At 38.2% G+C, this 22,514-nt stretch overlaps 1 protein-coding gene and 1 pseudogene across 8 annotated transcripts in view; one reads left to right on the top strand and one right to left on the bottom strand.

The window, feature by feature from the left end:
• The window catches only part of LOC110062989 (uncharacterized), a 78,039-nt gene that overhangs the window by 48,072 nt on the left and 7,453 nt on the right, over positions 1-22,514 (bottom strand). For 7 of the 8 annotated variants that reach the window (XM_089275956.1, XM_089275954.1, XM_089275959.1 and 4 more), the window contains exons 4-13: positions 18,921-18,960; positions 13,819-14,346; positions 13,148-13,426; positions 11,918-12,189; positions 10,700-10,805; positions 9,677-9,723; positions 8,432-8,567; positions 6,507-6,728; positions 799-1,030; positions 433-524 (exon numbers count right to left, since the gene is read on the bottom strand). In XM_089275956.1, coding sequence (XP_089132082.1) covers positions 433-524; positions 799-1,030; positions 6,507-6,728; positions 8,432-8,567; positions 9,677-9,723; positions 10,700-10,805; positions 11,918-12,189; positions 13,148-13,426; positions 13,819-14,346; positions 18,921-18,960 — 1,954 coding nt within the window. The remainder of the gene's footprint in view (positions 1-432; positions 525-798; positions 1,031-6,506; positions 6,729-8,431; positions 8,568-9,676; positions 9,724-10,699; positions 10,806-11,917; positions 12,190-13,147; positions 13,427-13,818; positions 14,347-18,920; positions 18,961-22,514) is intronic. The other variant, XM_089275957.1, reaches the window with a different exon arrangement.
• Positions 3,673-5,398, top strand: LOC149101324 (uncharacterized; annotated as a pseudogene).

The raw sequence follows: 22,514 nt of genomic DNA, 5'->3' as shown, positions 1-22,514 counted from the left end.
TTTATACTCCTGGGTGTAGAGAGGCACTGTGAGAGTTAAGTGTCTTGCCCAAGAACACAACACAGTGTCCCCGGCCAGGGCTCGAGCCCGGACCACTCACTCCAGGGACGAGAACACTAACCATGAGGCCACTGTATAATTTCACAGTTTAACCCAGAGATGTGGACTGCTCAAGGGGTCTCACTACATTGCTGTAGGGAGATCGATAATGTCATTGTTTTTGTCTCTAATATTTTGAAAGTTTCTAGTAACAAAGATGCTGCAGGTAAACAGGCCCTGTTTGGAGGTTAACTGAACCTGACATTGAAAATTTCTGGAAGCTTAAGCTGTTAAAGTCGTCAACCAATTACCAGTCTGGTCTGGTCTCAGAAGTGAAACCATGTAAAAAATGGTTAGCAGCCAGACATGAAACCGAAAATGGCAAAAGCTTACAAGGCAGACTCTGCTCCTTATCTACAGTATGCTTCAGTTCCAACCAATCAATGTTTTCAGTCCCTGTATCATTGCTGCTTTCTTTTGAAAACCTACACATTGAGACAGAGTGAAAGCACTCAGGTTAGTATGCCAACATTGTTTAGTTTGCAGCAGACACTTCCTGTACATTTTGTTTGGAGATAAGACAGATAAGTATTCAAAATTACCTAACTTAAACTTATGTTGCCTTAGAAAACTGACTTTGCTACATTTGGATGGAACAAATATCATCAAAAAGTGCCAAGGGGAAACAGCTAATCATTTTAGAATTACCAATTGTCCCAATATACTTCTCAGGTCTAAATAATCTGACTGAATCTTTACCTGGTGTTTAAGTCTTGAAGGTAATCAGCCAAGGTTGTATGTCCATTGGCTCTGGCAACATCCTCTGGTAATGTAGCACTGTCCTTGTAATTGGAAAATACTATTTTTCCAGCAGAAGTACTGAAGATAGTTTTGACAAATTCAAAACCACCAATTTGCGCTGCCTTGTACACAAGTACTTTTAAAACCTTAACAGACCAGGCACCTTTATTCTCACTTGAGCTCATCGAACCTATAGAAAGAGACCCATACCAGAGGCATTTAATTCTATGTACATACCGATAATTGTAATAATCAATTTAACTGTTATATTTTCAGCATATTTACAGCTCAATTAGAGCTATATTTTGCTTAGTCCACAAGTTTTGCACATTGAAATAGCTGGTGCCCTAATCAGAGTTTTCAGATTTGCCTGCCCTCTGTTCCTAAAATGAGTTGAGTAAAATTACACTTGGAAATATGAATATAAAATTGCATATTACAAAGCAAACCACGTACTGCAATGAGATACTAGTTTCTATCACAGACTTTATATTACATACTAAACATATGAAAGACATGGGTGAACTGTGATTGAAACATGAAATAAATGAAATGATCTTCTCATTGTGTAAACCATTGTGTGAACCATTTAGATAATTGCCTTGTTTAGCCTGCACAATCTAATTTGTTTAAATACACTTTTGTTCTTTTACCTATCAAGGAGCTACCTATGAGCTGCCTTCCCTGCCCTTTGTTTACTGGCCAATAAACAAGGCAACAAGTACTGGACTAAAATATAATGTAGCTATGATCGAGCACAGGCCACTCATTGCCATGGTCACAACAAGCTGACCCAAGATGAATGCCACGCATGTGGCTTTGGTAATTGCTTGACATGCAGTGACATAAGAATGGGTATACACTTTATCCCATTGTATCCTAACCTAAACCAGGCAATACAACTGAGACAACAATGAGCATTTTATATGCAACCAAACATATTTTTATAACTACCACTTAAGTTGACTACAAAGTACAAAGATAATTTCATTCATTACATTTACTACATGTATATAACCATCCACAACACCTAGTTTAGTTGAAATTCTGAACTCCTCTATATTTACCACCTTGGATTGAGACAATATCGATCTACAAACTCCCTCGGTCCATAAACACAAGTTACATGAACATGCTGTTTCAACTTTATATGGTAGTTTTATGTTAACATTTGCAGTTAAACTGTTTCAATCTTTTTTTTTAACATTTCTTTTCATTTAATATCGACTTATTTATGATACACACTCACAAACCATCCAACCCCTTCACTCATTTGATCAGCAACAAACCTTCATAAACATAAAATATTTTATGCTTAAAAACCTCAGATGAAAGATCAGATGAAAAAACACTGATGAAAAAATTAAATACGAAATATGAAACTGCACTTATTCGTTTGGTTGACCAGTTGCTGTTTAACCTCGACAACAATAAAGTCACTGGCCTTGTTTTCATAGACTATCAAAACTGAAGGTGCTTGGAGTGAACGAGACCTTTCTTCCCCTGTTCTGCAACTATTTGAGTTGAAGAAGTCAGTATGTAACTATGGGCAGGTGCCATTCCACTATAAGGCCTGTGACGCTCGGAGTGCCACAGGGCAGCATTTTAGTCCCCATCTTATTCCTTGTATTTATTAATGATCTGCCTAAAGCACTGCAGCACTCTGTCGCTAATACATATGCTGATGACACTACAATCAGCCACTACACTGACTATCAGGCAGCTTTGGAGGGCCTACAGAAGAACATTGATGAAGTCGTAAATTGGTCATCAAGTATTAAAATGTTGTTCAACGAGTCCAAAACAAAACCTATGCTTATCACGGAAAATGATTGGAGAGGAAGATGGAACTTTCCTCCCTTCAGTTATGTTTAAAGTCTTCTGAACTTGATCAAGTACACTCACACAAACTGCTTGGGGTGATGGTCAACAGTCAGCTTTCCTTTGACCAGCACATGGATGACCTATGCAAGAAGTTAGCACAGAGAATCGCTGCTCACTGCCTCTTGATCAAAGAAAACTTTATTATAATGCAACGATCAAGCAGACAATGCTGTATGCCTCAACCGTGTGAACATCCTGCTCTGTAGAAAACATTCAGAAAGTGTTCAGGATATGGAAACACGCAACCTTTGTACTACTTGGTGCTGACACAAAAGCGAACAGAGTAAAACTTTTTAAAGAATTAGGTTAGGTTCCATTTCACCATGACGCGAAAATAAATAAGTCAATATTGGTATATAAACGGATTTTAGGGGAGTGCCCTCAATAAATAAAGTTGCTTATTATTATTATGATTGTGAATATGATTATGATTATGATTATTATTATTATTGCTTTGATGAACCACACAATGTTTTTGAAGTTCATTTCTTAATGAAGACAAGACATGTTTCAGATGAGACATCATCCATCATCAGTTGTGCAGTGAGAAGTAAAATGAAAATATGCTATAAATAGTATAACAAAGTGAGATATTAACAAGAATAATTGAGGATGAAGGTGCAAACCAAGAAAAGGTAAAACTATTTAAGCTAAGAAAGGAGACTAATTAGTATGAAAGGGATAAATTAAGATGTTTGACCTGGGAATTTAAAGACGGCTGCTCCCAAAGGACGTGCATGGTTTCCTTGATTTTCGATTGGAAACTTGTGGAAGCAGAGTGGAGAATTTTAAAACAATCTTCTGAACAAAGGGAGAGACAATTTTCAGAACTTCTCAGGTGTTTAAAGATGTGAGAATGTTTGTCAGAGGAGAGATGTTCGCGGACACGAGTGGTAAAGTGTCTGTTGGTAACCAACAATTATTAGTATTATTTATTATTATTATTAATATTATTATTATTATTATTATTATTATTGCTACTATTATTATTCCTATATACATGTACCGATATCAGTCCTTTAACCAATCATCCTCAAGGCTGTGCAATGCATTGGCCACAATGACAGAGAAAATCTGTACACAATACATTGACCCTACAACCATAGAGCCTTTGATAGCAAGCTGCCTGATCCCCTTGGATAAAGACGAAGGTGCGGTGAGACCAATAGGAGTCAGGGAAGTCATACGGAGAATCACTGGCAAGTGTGTGAGGAACGTTGCTATGAAGGATGTGATTGAAGCTAGTGGATCACTCCAACTATGTGCTGGGCAAAAGTCCAGAAGTGAGGCTGCAGTACATGCTGTGCACATGATATCTGAAGCAGATGATACTGACGCCGTACACAGTACTGCTGATTGATGCCTGCATGTAATGCTTTTAATGCCTTGAATAGAGCAGCAGCTCTGCATAACATCCAAGTTTTATGCCCTATGATTGCAGTCTACGCCATCAATACCTATAGAGAACCAGCTCGGCTGTTCGTCACTACTGGTAGAGAGATCTTGTCAGTAGAAGGGACCATGCAAGGAGATCTGCTCTCTATGACCATTTACATATGTATGTATGTATGTACATATGCACTATTTACACTCTTAGCTTCCAGCCTCTGATCAAGTGCCTGCAGGCGGCGTCTACAGTAAAGCAGTGCTGCTTTGCCGATGATACAAGTGGGGCAGGTTCTGCTACAGAGATAAAGATGTGGTGGGATACGCTGAATACCCTGGGTCCAGATTTTGGCTTCTTCCTATTTTTCTCATTTTTATTCTGTAAGAGCATTGAGATTTTTTAATGTAATGCACTAGAAATAAATTATTATTATTATTATTATTATTATTATTATTCCTGAATGATAAGAAGTGCTGGATTATTGCAAAGCTGGGCAAGAAGGGAAGTGTAAAAGAGGTATTCAAGGAAACGAACATTAATGTAACAGTTGAAGGGAAGAAACATCTGGGTGCGGCGATAGGCTCATGAGAGTATTTGGACAAATATGTCACTGGGAAGGTATCTGAGTGGGTCGGAGAAGTAGTTAAATTGGCAGAGCTCGCCCTGGCGCAGCCACAGGCATGCTATGCTGCATGCTACACTTTCGGTTTAAAACATTGGTGGACTTACTTTCTAAGAACACTAACGGGCATTCAGGATCTACTAGAGCCACTGGAGAATGCAATGTCTCAAGTGCTTATTCCAGGGATAATGGAATGTAACTGTGAACAGTTAGTTAGAGACATCCTAGCACTTCCAGTCTGCCTGGGAGGCTTGTGCCTTGGAAACCCAAGCCGGGAAGCAAGTCGGGAGTATGCTTCATCAGTCAAAGTGACAACATCCCTCGTTGAGCATATTATGTCCTAAACACACCAGCTGCCAGACGAGTCTCTTGTTAAGTTGGCACAGCAGACAGTCAAGAGTGAAAGAGCAGAAGAACTTAAGGACACAGTAGAGAGGATTAGGGAGAGTGCACTGCCAAAGACCAAGCGAGCACTAAACCCAGCAGCAGACAAAGGGTCATCGGTGTGGCTGACAGTGCTTCCCCTCCTAGAAATGGGCTTCAACCAGAATAAATGGGAGTTCCGTGATGCCATCAAACCATGCTATGACTGGCCAGTTGACATTCCCTCTAACTGTGTTTGTGGGGAAATCTTTGTGGTAAACCACGTCATGATTTGTAAATGAGGTGGATTTGTCATTCATTGAGATAATGAGCTGAGAGACCTGGAAGGTGAACTCCTGAATACAGTATGTAGTGATCTTAAAGTCGAACCCGTCCTCCAAGACATCAGTGGAGAACAGCTCAGTAGAGGAGCTAACAAGATTGGATATTCACACATGTGGAACTTTCTGGGAACACCAACGATTGGCCATCTTCGATGTCAGGGTTTGCCACCCAAATGTCGAATCATAGAGGGACCTAGAGCCACAACAGATTTACAGAATGCATGAAAATTAGAAGAAACATCAGTACTCAAGCAGAGTTCTCTCGCATTGACCTCTGCCTCCTCTATCATCTATTAAAATATGTGACAGTATCCTGTTCTTCTAATGCATGTAACATGGGTGTTAGGTCAGTCTCTCTGTATGGTTCCTCATGTGACATCTGTTTGAAAATCACCTTTTTTCCATCTTCACAATATTGGTATGATTCGAAAGTACCTCACACAGGAAGCTGCACAGTACCTTATTCGCGCCTTTGTTACCTCAAAACTTGACCATGGTAACTCCCTGATGTATGTTTTACCTTAGTTAATACACCAAAATGTACAAAATGTTGCTTCCCGCCTCGTATCATTGTCACCAAGATGTGCAGATATTACATTCATACTTGCTAATCTTCACTGCCTTCCTATATGTCTACGTATTGAATTCAAAATCCTCCTTATCACTTACAAAGCCTTTCATGATTCTTTAACAATATCAACTACCGTGTGCAACCTCAGATCGTCTCAAAAATACCTCCTTACACCATCCAAAATTTTAATCTTTAATCAAAATGCTTTTTCTGTTGCAGCACCTCCTCTGAAAGAGTTTGCCAGATGATATCAAAAATGCTGACTCTATTGCCCTTTTTAAACGTGAACTAATTAAAGTTCAACTTTTAAGTTCTTTTGACTTTTAAGTGAACTTTTAAAGTCTTAAAAGACATTACTTTTTAAACGAGCTTCTTATTTACTTGTATTTAATTTAATGTTTTCTTTTCGCTTTTTCAATAATATTGATTTTAGGGAGCTACTCATACAAGAAGCTTATAATAGTCATACATGTCGGATTAAATAAATAAACCTACCTGGTAATGCTTTACCCGAAGGATCTGATGTTTGTAGGTCACTGGAGATTCCTTTATGCATGCATTCAAACATCTTACGTTGCATTTCAGTGTCCGTTACCAACTGAAGAAATAATTCTTCCTTTGTGAACCGGTCAACATAAAGGAATTGAGTTTTACCACCCACCCAGGATCCATCTTCAGACATCAATGTGACATTTACTAAACCAGGATTCTTGGAGCCTGAAATTTAAACAATATCATAATCGTGATCAGTTTTTCAATTTTATTTAGGCAGCTATGTTTTTGAAGTGAAATTACATGTATACAGAGATAATCGAAATAGCTCCAGTGGAGTGACCCTGATTAATGCAGTAATGTTTGAGACAATTCAGTTCCAGGTCGTTATCCTTCTCAGTTTCATCTCCAAAATGCCAGACATAATGAATCTGATAAAAAACATCACAGGTAATCAGTGGTAATCAATAAGCGATCAGTTAAAGAAGAAATGCTCCGGACTCAGTGAACTTAATGTCTTGGCAAGCAAGATAGTGGCTATATTTGGCGCTTCAGGTGGCAACTGTCAAATTTGATTTGCAAAGGAAGAAAGGTAGGCAGTCCAGAATGATGGATGGATTGTGTAGATAGTACTGTGCACATAGGCTTGTGCTTGCATTTGAAAGATGAGGTTGACTTGGTTGGTAACAGTGAAAGGGTCTGAAACTAAGTTGAGGGGGCTGAAAGACATCTACAGAAAAGAGAAAAACAATTAGAAGGCTTTTTCAAAGTTGAACCATCGGGCGGAACAAGCCATGTAAGTAAGTAGTGGGGGTGTGCATGGTCATCTGCTTGAAATGGTTCTTATGAAAGGGAGACAGGTGAGAGCAGCTAAGGTGGTCTGCCAGGGCCTTGTGATGCCCAGGAGATTGTGGACAGTGGTCATGTCAAAATCATGGAAAGCAGAGAGGAATCAGATCTCTCGCAATCATAATTACATGCCAAGTGGATGCAAATGACCTGAAGTGAGTGCCAGAATGCTGCTATTGTTGTCACAATGGAGGATGAAACATTTGCCACTCAGGAAATGGCTTCAAAGTTTAAGTGCTTCCAATAGACAAAGGTTCAACATGAAAACATGGACAGAGTAACTGCAGACCTTAACAAAGGAAATGACACTAACCAGTGATTGCAGGTCATGGCATGAGATGTGGGAGAGGGAAAGTGCAGAGGAATAACTATGGACGAGTCCTCAAAGGTGGTCTGGTGTGATGGCCATGGACATGTCAAGGGTATCCAGCTTAAGACATTTTGGGCTTAAGACACTTAGCTGCTGTAACTGCCCATACATCAGAGAGACTGGAGCGCAGCAAGAACCTCTGCAGTATTCGAAACTGATCTCATGAGCTTCCCGTGGCTGAACATTTCAACTCCGCCTCTCACTCTCTGGATGACATTATGCTCTGTGGCTTAAAGCAACCCACTGGCAGCAACATCAGCCACAAGTAGCATGAGATAAAACTAGGCTTTAAGCTGGGCATGCGTAGACCAAATGGATTTAACATTAACTTTAATGTTTCCAGCACATATTACACATACACATACTAAAACAATAGTTAACTTTGTACTTCACGCGTGCGCTTTTCGTGCGTGCGTACACATCCAATTTTTTGTATGACATGGCCCGCTCATTTCATTTCCTGAAGAAGGGTCAAGCCTGAAACGTTTAGCAAATAAGCTATTATTTGACACATGAAAGAGCCTTCAGTCTGATATATATTTAGTTTATACAAAAATCAGCTTTGTTATGTAGTACATACATGTATGTGGTTAGGAATACCAACAAAATGAGTTGACGGAAAAGTATTGTTATTGAGAATTAAATACATACACGTAATTTGGAGGAATTAAGATGACGAATATATCTTACTTGGGGTAAAAAAACTTACTTGGAGTACTACCCGTCAAGGTAGAAAGGCTTTTTTGCTTTAAGGGCACTTTTCCACAACCTTCAAAATGAGCCACACATGAGTGAATGTGTAAGGGAACTATGTGCGGTGAGAGTATACAGAACCGTTCTCCACCCTGTTTACAGAAAATGGGAATAATTCTACATCAACAATGATGTATTATCAAATAACAGTTAAAAAATTAACTCAAACAAAATTAATTCAAAATCATAAAAACATTCAAATCCCGTGATTTCAAGAATAGAACAAAATTTCATTAACATAAAAATAACTTAGAAACCAATCAAATTTTCTCACCGAATTTCCAGGCAATGATTGGATGCTTGAGAGAAATTAAGACTAACTCTGAACTTCTCTATTTTGGAATTATATCTGGCCTGTTCAGGACTTTTTCAATTAATACCAAACCTTTCAATAATTTTTAGAACACTCTGCGGTATTAGTCATTATAATCAATCAAATATTTTCGCTTTCACACGATTGGTCTAAACGCATCATGCAACCAAATATTCCCCAGCTAAAACTGGAGAATATCTGGGGATATTCCCCAATTTTCAAAACTGCACGTGTTGTGAAAAATATTTGAAGGATAATAAACACAATGTAGCCGCCATTTGGCATGAAAATAAATGTATATGCTTGGATATTTGTCCTTGGACATTATCTGTTTCTCAAAGCTCACAGTTTTCCTTGAGCTACGCTCTAGGAAAACGCTCACAGTTTTCCTTGAGCTGTGTTCTAGGAAAACTGTTCGCCTCTCAGAATGTTCATATAATGTCCACGGACAAATACCCATGCATATTTTTGCGCCAAATGGATGACCTCTGGCACATTTTCACAACCACCATCAGCCCTCTACCTTAGTCACTACATCAACAGTTTTGACTTTAAAAAGAAACACATTTGATCCTAATAAAAGTGGGTGTTCTGTGTAAAATGATTTTAGAGGTGTAAAATCTAGTTTGAATTTAAGCCATATTTTGCTTCAGCTTTTTTTGTTTGCCAGGAACAATGAGACAATGCATGGCCACGTGTTTTCAATAGGCATCATTACATTGCTTGAATTTAGAGATATATTTTAAACATGTGCTTTTTAAACATGTGTACTTGAGCGATTTTCTTCTATCACACCTCTGTCAGGTAATTTTGCAAGACCTGAGCAATGATTCAAGAATGAGTATTTTTGTTCCTCCTTTGTTCTATTAAATAACGGTTCAAAAATACCTTTGTGGATCCTTCATTAGGAATTATTTCAGTAACTGGAACAGTATCTGTAATAAGACATTCCATTGGTTTCAAAGTTAATATTTTTAAGTACTATGAAAAGCAGCTTCCTGATACACATAACTGGAGCATAAGAATTTATTTAGGAAATAGAAAACATGGACCATGTTTCTATTGAGTTATACAAACATGAGTGAAACTTTGGGAGTACGAGAAATACTGTGGGAACACAAGCCGCAGCTTTTTTCAAGTTCTCCCAACCTTCCATGAGAGTTGATCTATTAAACAACTAGGTTATGAGCTTGATATTTCTATCACGCATAATCTAATTGTTTTAGTATAAATCTACTAGACAAGTCGTTCAAAAACATATAAATCTACTAGCATTCTATCAAATGCCATTCTCTGATTGGCTACACTACTCACTATCTATTCTGTGATTGATAGTGAGTAGCATAACAGGGTGCCCTTGTCAACAATATGACGGCCGCTTCTTGGCGTTTTCGAAGTGTCTGTGAAGAGAATTTAGAAGGACTAGTAGATTTATACTATAAAACAATAAGATTATTCGCTCTTGATTTCTAAGCATGATACAATATAGTTGACTCAGAAACACGATTTTAAACCAATCAGCACACCTATTTTCTTAGTGTTATTTCTAATCTGTTTCGCTTACAACATGTGACAGCAAAATTGGTATTTGGTACTGTATGCATTACAAACATTTTGAGAATTGTTGTGAAAGTTAAACACTGCTGCATGAATCTGCTGCACGAGCCTGGGAGCAGCATGTGCAGACATCTAGTATTACCTGTCAAGCTGAAAGTGTGATTAGCAATAAGCACCAGCATTACATAACTGTATGTTGATCGTGCTCCAGTATGTTGATGTTCGTGCTTACTATTGTGTCTGCCTTTAAAAAGACCTGTAGATGTAGCTGTGTTGAACAGATAATCAAATTTCATATTATTTAACTTTGTAAGGAATACTGTTTAAAGATTAAGTTATTCCTGATATACTAACCTTCAGACTGCCCAGTGTCAAAATCAGACTTGGTACTTTCTTTTGGGCAGGTAGAATCATACCCAAGGTCCAAATTATCGTCACTAGACAAAATATCCGAAAGCAGCTGAATGGTGAGAATAAAGAGTAAGAAGAGATTAAAAAGTTATTAAGTGATGAAAACTTTTGTATCCGCAAACTTTATAAAGTACATAAGAAAGACCATTCAACAATAAGTTCACCTAGCTAGCTCATTTAATCAACTGATGCAAAAGTTGACGTCCTGCTCAAGACCAATTAACCAAATTGAGGTACCCACCAATGAAAAATCAGCTTATCACCGGACTAAATTAAATTACATTTTACATGGAAAATCAAGATTATCACAATGACTCCTAGTTTGGACATGATAAATTGGCATGGAGGAATGACTTAATAGAGAAATCAAATGTGGTTTAGCATTGTCTGTACTCTTATCAACAATGATATGTGTCATCACAGTGTTCAAAATGTTGTGGACTCACCAGGCCCAGCTGAGTGAATCTACAACAAATTTTGACCACTGTGATGACGCATTAATTGTTGTCGATAAGAGTACAGGCAACACTAAACCACATTCAATTTGTCTTTTACCACAATATCAACATCAAAGAAAATGTTTTTTTTCTCAGAGTGTAACCAACAGCGTGACACGTTGACGTGAGCAGCGTTGTCTGCTGTGGACTCTTATTGACAACGGCAAATTAGCCAATCAGATTGTGAGATTAGTAGCAATTGTGGTAAATAAGATTGATTTTATGTACAGCACTACAATTATTATACATGTACTTATGATTTGCTTGAGTGTTATCTTAATCGATTTCCAGATTGCTTAAGATCATCATGGGTGGATGCACAGAGAATTAAAACATTAAATGCCTTCCTTTAGGAACAGGTATTACTTTTCAATGATATTAAGTTTATATCCCATACATAAACCTAGAGCTACAGATGTTGCACCACCAATTTATTTGAAGGCAGTAAAATAGATTTTTTAAAATTGAAAACATAGCCAACAAACTTAATTGCAAGCTTTTCCTTTTCATTTGAAATGCAAAATGCAAGCTAGAAAAAAGAATTTTTTCTGTTAATTCTGGTGAAATTGCAATTCACACTTGTGTACTGTATACCAGCACATGTGGCACTGAAAGAATAAAATAATTTGACTGAAAAAGAATGGGAAAACATATTTACATGTACCTGATCTACATGTAATTCTAAATTTTCTCGGTGATTGTGAGCATGAGGGTGCCTTTTTCTTTTCCTTTCGTTCACTGACAGCTTCTCTGTAGATGGCAATGTTGTTTCCTGTATGAAGATTGGAACTGGAACATTTTTGTGTGCTACTGCTGCTGCTGCTGTTGCTGAAGGAACCTGCTGCCAAGTGCGTTCTTGTTCCAAAGTTTGATCAATCAACTCCCTCTGTTGACTTCCTGATGCCATGGAAACTGGCTTCACTGAGTCTTGTGCAGCTGCAAAAATATTGGACATCATATAGTGTTACATATAAATACATTTATTCTTATTTCAGGTTTATAAAATTGATACATGCATTTTTTCGGTACACAGTTTCTTTTAAATGCTTTCCTTCACTTCCTTGTTAATTATGTTGTACTTTCATTAGCAACAATCAGAAAAAGACTGGTGCAACTCACTCGCTGTCCAAATATGAATCCTAGTCAGGCAATAATAGAACATTCTATACTAGTCACAAGGCTTATGACAATCTACTTGCAAGAACATTAAATTTTGATTGTTTGTCTCACAACATGGAGTCACAGTCAATAGTTGATATCAGCGTTTCAATGTATAATGCTAGTCATTGTCAGGCAATGACATCGACTGATGTGTTGACCACTGTGTAGCATATTGGTGCACCAACATTGGTGTGTTTTAGTGCACTGCTATTGAGGTTCTATTTGGTCCCCATTATTATTTCAACTAGTTGTACCTCTCGGTAAATGCCAATGAGCGAATGAATCATTGTTGAAGAGGATAAATGGTTGTTGAGCAAGTGTTTGGATATGTAACAATAATAATTATTCTTTGAAATCAAGGTAAATAGTGGCAGAATATCTACTGAGCCACAAAGTGGCGAGGTAAATATTCTGCTGCTATTCACTGAAATTGAAAAGAATAATTGTTTGAGAACATACAAGTTTCATACAGCTTTAAAGAAACAAAATTTAGGCAAATTACTTCTTGAAATAACCGATGAATCTACACCTAACTGAAGAACCCAATGACTGAACACTGAAAAAGAATGATCTCCGGACACTTCAACGCTTTGAAGCCTTGTAACATCCCAAAGGAAAATAGTGTTGTGATTGGCTTGTCCCAAATATCAACAACATGCAACTATATCCCAATATAGCCAAAAAAATCCCACTGACACACTGGAAATCCCTTACATGTATGCCACCTGTTTACCTGGGTCTGCAATTATTGTCTGTACAATGGAATCATTCTGCCTTTTCTGTACCAGTGACAGACCTTGCTGAGGAAAGCCTCTCATGGGATGATCATGAGGTGCCTGTGTTGTTAAATCTTCCGGCCCTCTCTGCAGCAAATTTTCAGGATTCCCCTGTTGGTTTGCATTTGAGACTAAAGCACTCGAGGGATCTCGTTTTTCAGTTAAATACCCGTGATCAGCAATTGAAGATATCTGTGTTAGATCTTTAAGTTTTTGTGATGCCACTAAAGCACTACCTGGACCGAAGAAGAACACATCGTTAAATTCACACACAGAAATTGGTCAAAATGAGTACTTACATTCATAAACAATGTTGAAAAAGCAACCAAACACCAGACTCATGCATGTATATGTACATGCATTGTATGACTGCTAATATTTTAAAAAAATGTTACAAAGTATGACATAATGCACAGCAAGAGACAAATTTCTGCAAAACATGTGGTCACATTATGGTTTAAACATACATTATACTGTTCATTTGACATAACGGGTGCATAATCAAGCCCAATCTTTTATGTGGTAGTCATCCTATGACTAATTAGAAAGCCACAGTGTTATTCTTTCTTCTTTTTACCTTGATTCTCACAATAAAATCATTACATAAATACGAAAGGCTTTTCCTTGCCTTGTGCCACTGAAGACTGCATTCTTTGTTTTGATGAACTTCCCCACATTGTCGCTTTATCACCCAGATCTGCCTGGTAATGGTGCTGAAAAGGGTTTGTCATACTATCTTCATTTACTGATTGTTGTAAGGCTAAACCCTCCATTTGCAAACTGCTTTTTTGAGTTGATGTCCCTGATGAACTGAATCCATGTGGCATACGTTGGAATGTCAAATTTTCTGTGGCACTCTGACCATGGTCTTGAATTCCAAGTAAAGCAACTGAAGAAGTTCCATTTTCCTGTTTCCTTGAAGGTGACGTAAAGGTACTGTGTTGTAAAAGGCTTTTCCAACAAGTCCATATCCCAGTAGTCCTATCTTGCTCCAAATATCGCTGTGAACCTCTGCGTAAGACTTCTGTGCTTCTGTTCACACATGTATTGTAAGTTGGTGGTGCTGAGAAGTCCCCCTGTCTTGTTTTCACCAACAGAGGTTGCATCTGTCGACTAAGAACATTCTGTGGTGCTGTGGCAGCTTCTGAAACTGCACCTTCAAAAAGAATGGAAGTCCTAAAGTGAATAAATCTCTCTTCCATTGCAACTCAACAAAGGTTTTAACTGTTACCTACTGATCAGCTTGAACCTGACAAAGGTAAATTAACTGCCACTGGGTTCCAAGTCCATATTATTAAAGCTGAAACTTCAAGCATAAGTCTTTCATCACAGCAAAGCCGAGGATTATTATTGTGGGTTATTATGTGCATGATGTCTATTAGTAGAGAAGGGAGTTATGCTATCGAAGGAAATCATGTCATTGATCCCATAGAAACCCAAGGTACCAAGTTGAAAGATAAATTTCTGTTCTGAATTTTTGCAAATTTCAGTATTGCCTTGATGAAGTGAAATCCCTAAGTAAGCAATCAAGTTTTTCAAAATATTCCAAGATATGAAGTTTAGGTGTATCTTTGTTGTTGTTTTTAAGAGCCAGTGCCCATAACTATGGACCAAACAACGGCACAAGTCAAAAAATCGATTTTGCTCATTTTTTGCCCATAGATTGGCCCTAGCTAGTAAACAAACGGACCATAGTTAGTTTCTGCCTATGCAGCTTTTTGGGGGAGAAATTTGCGAAAAACGATTTCGCCCCGATTGAGCTCAAAATCTACTTCCAGTTATGATAAATTTTCTGAAAATTTGATTGCTTTGCGCGTCGCACAGCAGCTACTTGAGAATCTTTCAATGGTCTTTACATTCAGTTCAGGTCTTCATGGCATGACTGAGTGAAAAATAAAATAAATCGAGGTTTCGTTTGAGCCCAAAACGAGACCGAGCAGAAATGCAAAATATTACGATGTGTTGCAAACGAATTATAGCACTAAAATATCGCCATATTTTTCTATGGGCTATAACTTTAAACCCCATAAAAACACTTTCTATGGGTTAACTGTACACCCATCTGTTTGAAAATCAAAAAACATCTCTGGGCAAATGGTTTTAAGTCGCCCGCCTTGGCCTGTGCTTCTCATAAATTTTTCCTTGAACCGCCGTGAGAATGTAAACAATTGCGTGACGCGGGCGGTCACCCTGAATACATAATTCGTTTCCAACAAACCGCAGATGGCTATCTTAGAACATTTGGGTGAAAAAAGAAAAACATAATGGACCACTTTTAACTTTAATATTTTGAAAGTCATCGCTTTGGAAATTTCGTTAATTAAAAACGCCAATTAAAAGCAATTACTTGGAGTTCGGGTGTTACCACTATGTCGTTTTAAGCTGTCGTTCTTTCTTTGATCATTTTAATTACGAGAACGAGTTCTAAAAGAGAATCGTTCTAAGTTCATTTGTTAAGCGTAATGACAAGTTAATATTGTTGGTTTGTAGCCTTACGTGATCTGAAGGAACGTTACAGTGATTAAATTTGTATTTGTTGATTTCGACGGATCGATTTTCGGTTAAACCTTTTTATTTGTACCAGCACATTAAGTGCCTTTTCTCCTGCTATAAAGTCGGAAAAAGTAAAGTAAACAAATCCTAAAAGTTTAAATCATAAATAAGAGGCATCAACAGTGCGAGTGGCTCGGTAAGCTGTTAGTTTGAACAATTACTGTGCTGGACGGATTGCTTTCCAGGTTACGAACGTACTATACATATAGTTGATTGTGCGCGATAAACAACTGAAATGCTCAATGCTTTTTTTCTTTTTTTCTTCAGTCTTAAAACTTAAGGTTAGAGTTAGGCTAAACCCTAAACTGTTTTGGTGGCCAACCTATTTTTGGCTAATTACTTAATCAAATTATATATATATTTCATTGAAATTCGCTCTTCCGTGGCCGACTTCCGCGAACAAAACAAGATGGATGTTCGCTGTTTATTTAAGACTACAATCCTGGTCAAAAGTGTTGGGACAGTTACGGCAGATGACTTCACAGGCAGCCTCTCTTAAGACCAAAACCGCGCAAGCCCGCCTACCCCTCTCCCCCCTGTCAATGTTGATAAAAATCTCGAAGAAAGAAAAATCTTTGACAATAGCTCTAGAATAACCACGTTTCATGAATTGTTCGCCGCCTAGAACAATATTCTCGAACTAAAGAGACGATAAGATAGATATTCACGTCTTATTCCAATAATAACGATTTTTCAGCAATCGCGTTCAGTTCCAACACAACTGTCTAAACACTTTCTATTGTCCCTTTTTCCTTTTTTCCCACATCCGATCTAGTCTTCAGAATAGCTTCATTTTCTTGCAACATTGCTAGGGGGAGGGGGGTCAATTGTACTTGCTTCTATTCATCTTTTGTTCTAATACGTTAAGGACGTAGTTGAAATCGAGGGTCTTAGTGCGCAAAAGGGGGAGGTGTCCCAACCACTTATGGCCAGGATTGTAGGTTTACACTAGAGGAAATTGTTCCGGATTTGTGATGAATCCGGAACGTTTTAGTGCCGGATTGATTTTGCCGTTTACACAAAAGTGGACGAATCCGAAATAAAAACTCCCCGGTTTGGTCGTGTCTCCGGAGATTTTGAATCCGAAATTTAAAGTGGGAACTTTGAATCCGGAAACCTTTGAATCCGGAGAGTCGTGTAAACAATTTTCTGTCGAATCCGGATATTTTTCCGCCTGTGATCTTCTGAGTTTGCGGTGGAACGAAAATGGCGGATTACATGATCCAGTCGTAGTCGAGTCGTAGGCACATTGATGGCCATTTGATGGCGGTCGCTGGGTGATTACCTCATGCTGTTTCAGGTGTAGGTAATCACTTTTATAATGGGTAATGCCATATTCCTCAGAAACCCAATTTATACTTTACTGCGCAGATGACGACGATGGCACCATTGAAAACCTCGACGGTTCTAGATATCAAGTAAAGACCAGAATAAATACCTGGAGGGACCTGACATGACGGACAACAGCACTGTGGTCAGCGAGTTGAAAGAAAACTTCAGACTGTCTCAACCTACCCCTAGCCTTATTTTCGGAGCCATTTTGTTTCTCGTTGTCGAGGCAACAAACTGCTTGTTAACCATTCCATCATGAATGTTCCCGGAGTTATCGTCGTGTGTAAACGGTTAAGAATCCGAATATCCTTTCACTGTAAACCCCTACTAATCCGAATACTCTAAAATTGATGAATCCGGGAACGTTTATGAGTCCAAAAAACTCCTTTAGTGTAAACCTAGTCCTACATCGACCACTGTAATGTTTATTTGTCTACCAGTGTTATGATCTGCAAATTTCAGTTAAATTGATCGAACAACCAAAGTAGAAAAGATGGATTTTTTTTCCAGTATGATTGAAACTTAAACGCAATTTCTTCCTCGGTTAATTCAATTCAAGAAATTCCGGGTTTTCTAGCTGAGTTTGAGTATATTGTGTAGGTACAAATTTCCTACACAGCTAGTAGAGCTGAGATGCCGTCACGCAGTTAGTAGTTTATAGAATTTATGGTATTTCCACTTGACTTTATTTGTCAGTCAATGATTCAATTGCCATAAACTATAGAGGATTGGTTAAGTGTATCTCTAAAACTGCCAGTGTATTGTAAGTTATCAGGGAAATCAATAAAATAAACAAGTGTTAAAGTCATTTCCCGGAGACTGTAGTAACGTTCTTTATCGGGGATGTCGTGGGTGTTGCAATGCAAATGAAAAAATATATATATTTATACTAACTTAAAAAAAAAAGGAAAACATTTTCCATTATTTTATCCACACAACGTTTCAAAAATTGCTTTCATCGGATTGCTGGAAACAAATATCTACTCGAGAGTGGCTATCCGCGTCACGCAATTGTTTACATTCCAACGGCGGATTTTGGGCAAAATCTATGAGAAACACAGGCCAAGGCAGACGACTTGAAACCATTTGCCCAGAGATATTTTTTGATATCCTAACAGGTGGGTGTATATTTAACCCGTAGAAAGTGTTTTTATGGTATTTAAAGTTATAGCCCATAGAAAAATATGGCGATGTTTTTATGTAATAATTTTCTTGCGACACATTGTAAAATTTTGCGTGTCAGTTTGATCTCTTTTCGGGCTCAAAACTAACTGATTTTTTTTTTTTTTCCGCTCAGTCATACCACGAAGACCTGAACTGAATATAAAATCCATTGAAAGATTCTCAAGTAGCTGTTCTGCGGAGCACGAAGCAATCAAATATTCGGAAAATTCAGCAAAACCGGAAGTAGATTTTGAGCCCAATCAGGTCGAAATCGTTTTTGGCATATTTCTACCAAAGAAAGCTGTATTAGCAGAAACTAACTATGGTCCGTTTCTATTCTTACTAGGACCTATCTATGGACAAAATACAAGAGAAGTCAATTTTTCGACTTGTGCCATTGATAGGCGATTTAGGTCTATTTTTATAGGCATTCACTCTTAAGTATCTGCCAGGCTTCCTCCTGAATCACCAATGTTAACCATTTTGCAAGTTATGCTGCAGTAGATTATTCTGGCATGACAGTCAGCAATGCTCTTAAAACTGGCCACTCTACTTTCTTACACAGTAAACCTACTTCAAACTGAGTTTACCAGTTACATTTCTTCAGAAGAACTATTACTACTTTTAAAACATCTCACTATTACATAATGAGGAAACAAGGTACAGTGTGGCATATCTTACCTGAAGGTAGCACTTGTGACTCATCAGATTCACGACTTCCCTTTAATAAAAAAAATTGTACTTGTCTAATTACTAAATCAAAAGTTGTCTGAGGTTTCACCCAAGAAGCAAGGTCTGATCTGTTGCATAAACAATTTCACAGGGGTTTCATTAAATGTTTTAAGCAGGAGGGACATTGGTTTTCACATGCAGGAAAAACTTTCTTAGTCCTTGCTGGCTAAGGGTCTAATTGTTTTTGTATCACCCAACTAGTCGGACAGAAAAGGCAATAATAAAGTTAGCATTTGCAAGCTGAAGAAATATTTATTTGGGAATAAAACAAAAGAAAGTGTCACCCTCGATTGCATCAATTTCGCTACTAGAGGACTATTAGCCAATTAAAATGCAGGATTTACATTAGACCACTAGTTGGGTGATACTAATCTTGGATGTTCCCCAGTTTTAGCCGGGGAATATTCGGTCATGTGACACGTTTAGACCAATCGTGTGCGAGCAAATGTATTTGATGGTTTGTAAAAGGGTATAAGGGCATAAGGGGTATAAAGGTATAAGGATATAAGGTGTATGAGGGTATAAGAGTATCAGGGTATAAGGGTATAAGGGTGACTTTTTGCGGTTTTTGGTTTGACCTCTTCGCAGATTTGTTCTAAGGAACATTCATCTGTTCTGACAAAGCTGCTTTTCGGTTCAATGTCGTTGTTGCAGGCAAAACTTCAGTTTGATTCCACTGATTAGCCTGACTATCCAATTTCATGCTTAAATTATCGCCAGCGCTGTCAATTCAGTGGTGAAATCGTCGCCAAGCTCATAGCGGTTGGTAGCCATGTTGTTCTGCCGTGTGTTTTGGCAGGCTTTGGCGATGTGACTTGATTACCCTGGTTAGGCGGGTTACCCCACTCTGGCACTTTCACATGGAGAAAACTCACCTCACCGAAGCAGGTTACCTGAACCGCCTGACCGGGTAACCCGCCTTGGTGGGGTACCCACTTAACATGTGAATGCAATCAAGAAAAAAAGAGAGATTGTATGGATAGATAGGTTACCCCACCAAGGCAGGGGACCTCACCTGCCTGAGGTCCCCCACTTCCATGTGAACAGGCCCTAAATGTATAAGGGTATAAGGGTATTATGGTATAAGGGTATAAGGGTATAAGGGTATAAGGGTACAAGGGTATAAGGGTATAAGGGATTAAGGGTATAAGGATATAATGTTATAAGGGTATAAGGGGTATAACGGTATAAGAGGTATTAAGGTTAAGGGTTATAAGGGTATAAGGGGTATAAGGGTAAAAGGGTAAAAGGGTATAAGGGTAAAGGGGTATAAGGGTATAGGGGGTATAATGGTATAAGGGGTATTAAGGTTAAGAGGTATAAGGGTATAAGAGTAAAAGGGTAAAAGGGTATAAGGGTAAAGGGGTATAAGGGTATAATGATATAAGGGTATAAGGATATAAGGGTATAACGGTCAAAACCGGTCAATAGATAAAGTCCAGAATCTGGGAAATGAAAGAAGGTAAATATACAAAGACTCTCACCAAAATTCTGGTCACAGCAATTTTTCTTATGCGAGATATGCGGAGAAATTTTTTACCCAAATTTATAGAGATTTGTATGCAGATGCCATGCTGGTGCCCATCCGTATGGGCACCAACATGGCGGCCGGAAACCAACAGAAACATCTGTCACTGGGTTTTGCTACAAAAGCGTGAATTCATCCCTCGAGAAACTCTAAAACTCTTAAAGACATGAACTGTTCAGATAGCCAAGTTCCCCGAAATAAGTCACTTTTTTAACCACCATGACAGCTGTCTACGCCACCTTGTAAATGCCGTGTCACGCAAAAGCTTAGAAATTCAAGCGTAGTGTATCACAAAACCAAGAACCCATTCAGCGCAAAAATTTGTATGAATAGTAGTTTTCAGCTGCTCTTATACATCATCAAAGTAAAATCTCAGGAAGATCAATAGTTTTGTAGTTTGAATTTTAGTGACGTCATGTGAAAACCAGCTAGAAGGGTAAAGGGGTATAAGGGGTATAAGGGTGTAACGATATAAGGGTATAAGGGTATAAGGGGCATAAGGGTATGAGGGTATAAGGGTAAAGGGGTATAAGGGTATAAGAGTTATAAGGGTATTTAACAAATAAAGAAGCCTCGACTGTGCTCTGTTCTGTTGTAAAGCACGCAGGAAGCGGTAGGGCACAAAAGAAGTGTAGGGGAAAACATGAGACATATTTGTTAGAATTGTTCAAATAATTTGATTGGCTAACGAAGCAACAGCTGCCAATCGCAAACTGGACTTCAGCTAAGCTTTCAGTTTCAAGTAGTTTGAGCGGCTTTCGAGAGAAAAACGATGCCTTCAAAGTTCACTTTTAAGTTAATTTTTAAATATGGATCTAAAGACAGGTGAAGGTTTATAGTCCAGAGGAATCCGGCCGTATTGTGGCCCATGAAAACGTGCACTTTTCCAGTGGAAATTACGAAACGCTGAGCTCAAAGCTTGCTCAAAGCTTGCGGATGAATATGTGAAATGCCGAGTTGAATTTGAAAGGAGCTACAGTTATTTACGGCTTGTAGCTGCATGCAGCAAGATTGCCCGAACTAGCGTAGACTAAACGGCTCCCACTGATTCTACTCCGAGCACAGAAGAGAATATCAGAGCAAGCTTTGCACTGACCATTCGTCGGTTTGCTTTGCTGAGATGACCGGAGAACAAGCATTACTACACTGCATGTAAGTGTTGTTTGAGCAATTGAGCATTTTTACAAAAGTAAAGTTTCTCATCATAAACAGAGACTGTTCAATTGTTGTTTTCTGTAGTTGTTTTACTTCTTAAGTATAATTTCTGCCTTCGTAACAAAAATAATGTCTTTTATCAAAGCACTGTTTAGGTTGAGAATTTGTTTATTTTGCTACGTGTTTTGTCGGCGGAAATCTAGCAAAACTTGTTATTTTAGTACAGTTGCTACTACTGTTGCTAACAATGGTCTCTGTGAGCCATACTTACTACAAACAAATAGCTCATTTCCATTGCGTTTGTCTGAATCACAGGGGATGTTTAATTTGGGGCAAATTTGTCACAATTTCGAAGCAAAAATTTGAAAGCCAACTTACCGTCATCAACCCGTGCTATGTTCTCTGATAAAGCACGCTCTTTCAGCCAATCAGAGCGCGTGTTATATGGAAACTTTATTATAAAAGGGTATCAGGGACATACGGGTATAAGAGGTATAGGTAAAGGTAAAGGTAAAATCTTTATTTAGAAACGGTATTTCCTTCAGGACTTGACAATGTTAAGGGGGATAAGGGTATAATGCGTTCCCTATTAGGTTTCTTCTGATCAGTACTGTGATTACTAATTATAATAATTAATTAATGTATTAAATCCATTTTGAAATCACTGGTTATCCTTGCAATCTGATTGGCTCTCAATGGTGCGATTTATTCACGAATTGCACTGTTTTTTGCTCTAAATCACATCTTTCTCTCAGCCATTGAGAATGGGACAGTAAAACAAAACAACCAATCAGATTTCAATATTAGTTTAAAGTAAACAATAAAATTTCAGGAAAATGAGAGGCAAAAAGCCATTGTGT

The sequence above is a fragment of the Orbicella faveolata genome, unplaced genomic scaffold, assembly GCF_042242905.1.
Source record: "Orbicella faveolata isolate gen_17 unplaced genomic scaffold, um_ofav_v1 contig_4, whole genome shotgun sequence".
Lineage (NCBI taxonomy): Eukaryota > Metazoa > Cnidaria > Anthozoa > Scleractinia > Merulinidae > Orbicella > Orbicella faveolata.
The sequence above is the reverse complement of the archived record's forward strand: the minus strand, read 5'-3'. Positions and strand labels throughout refer to the sequence as shown.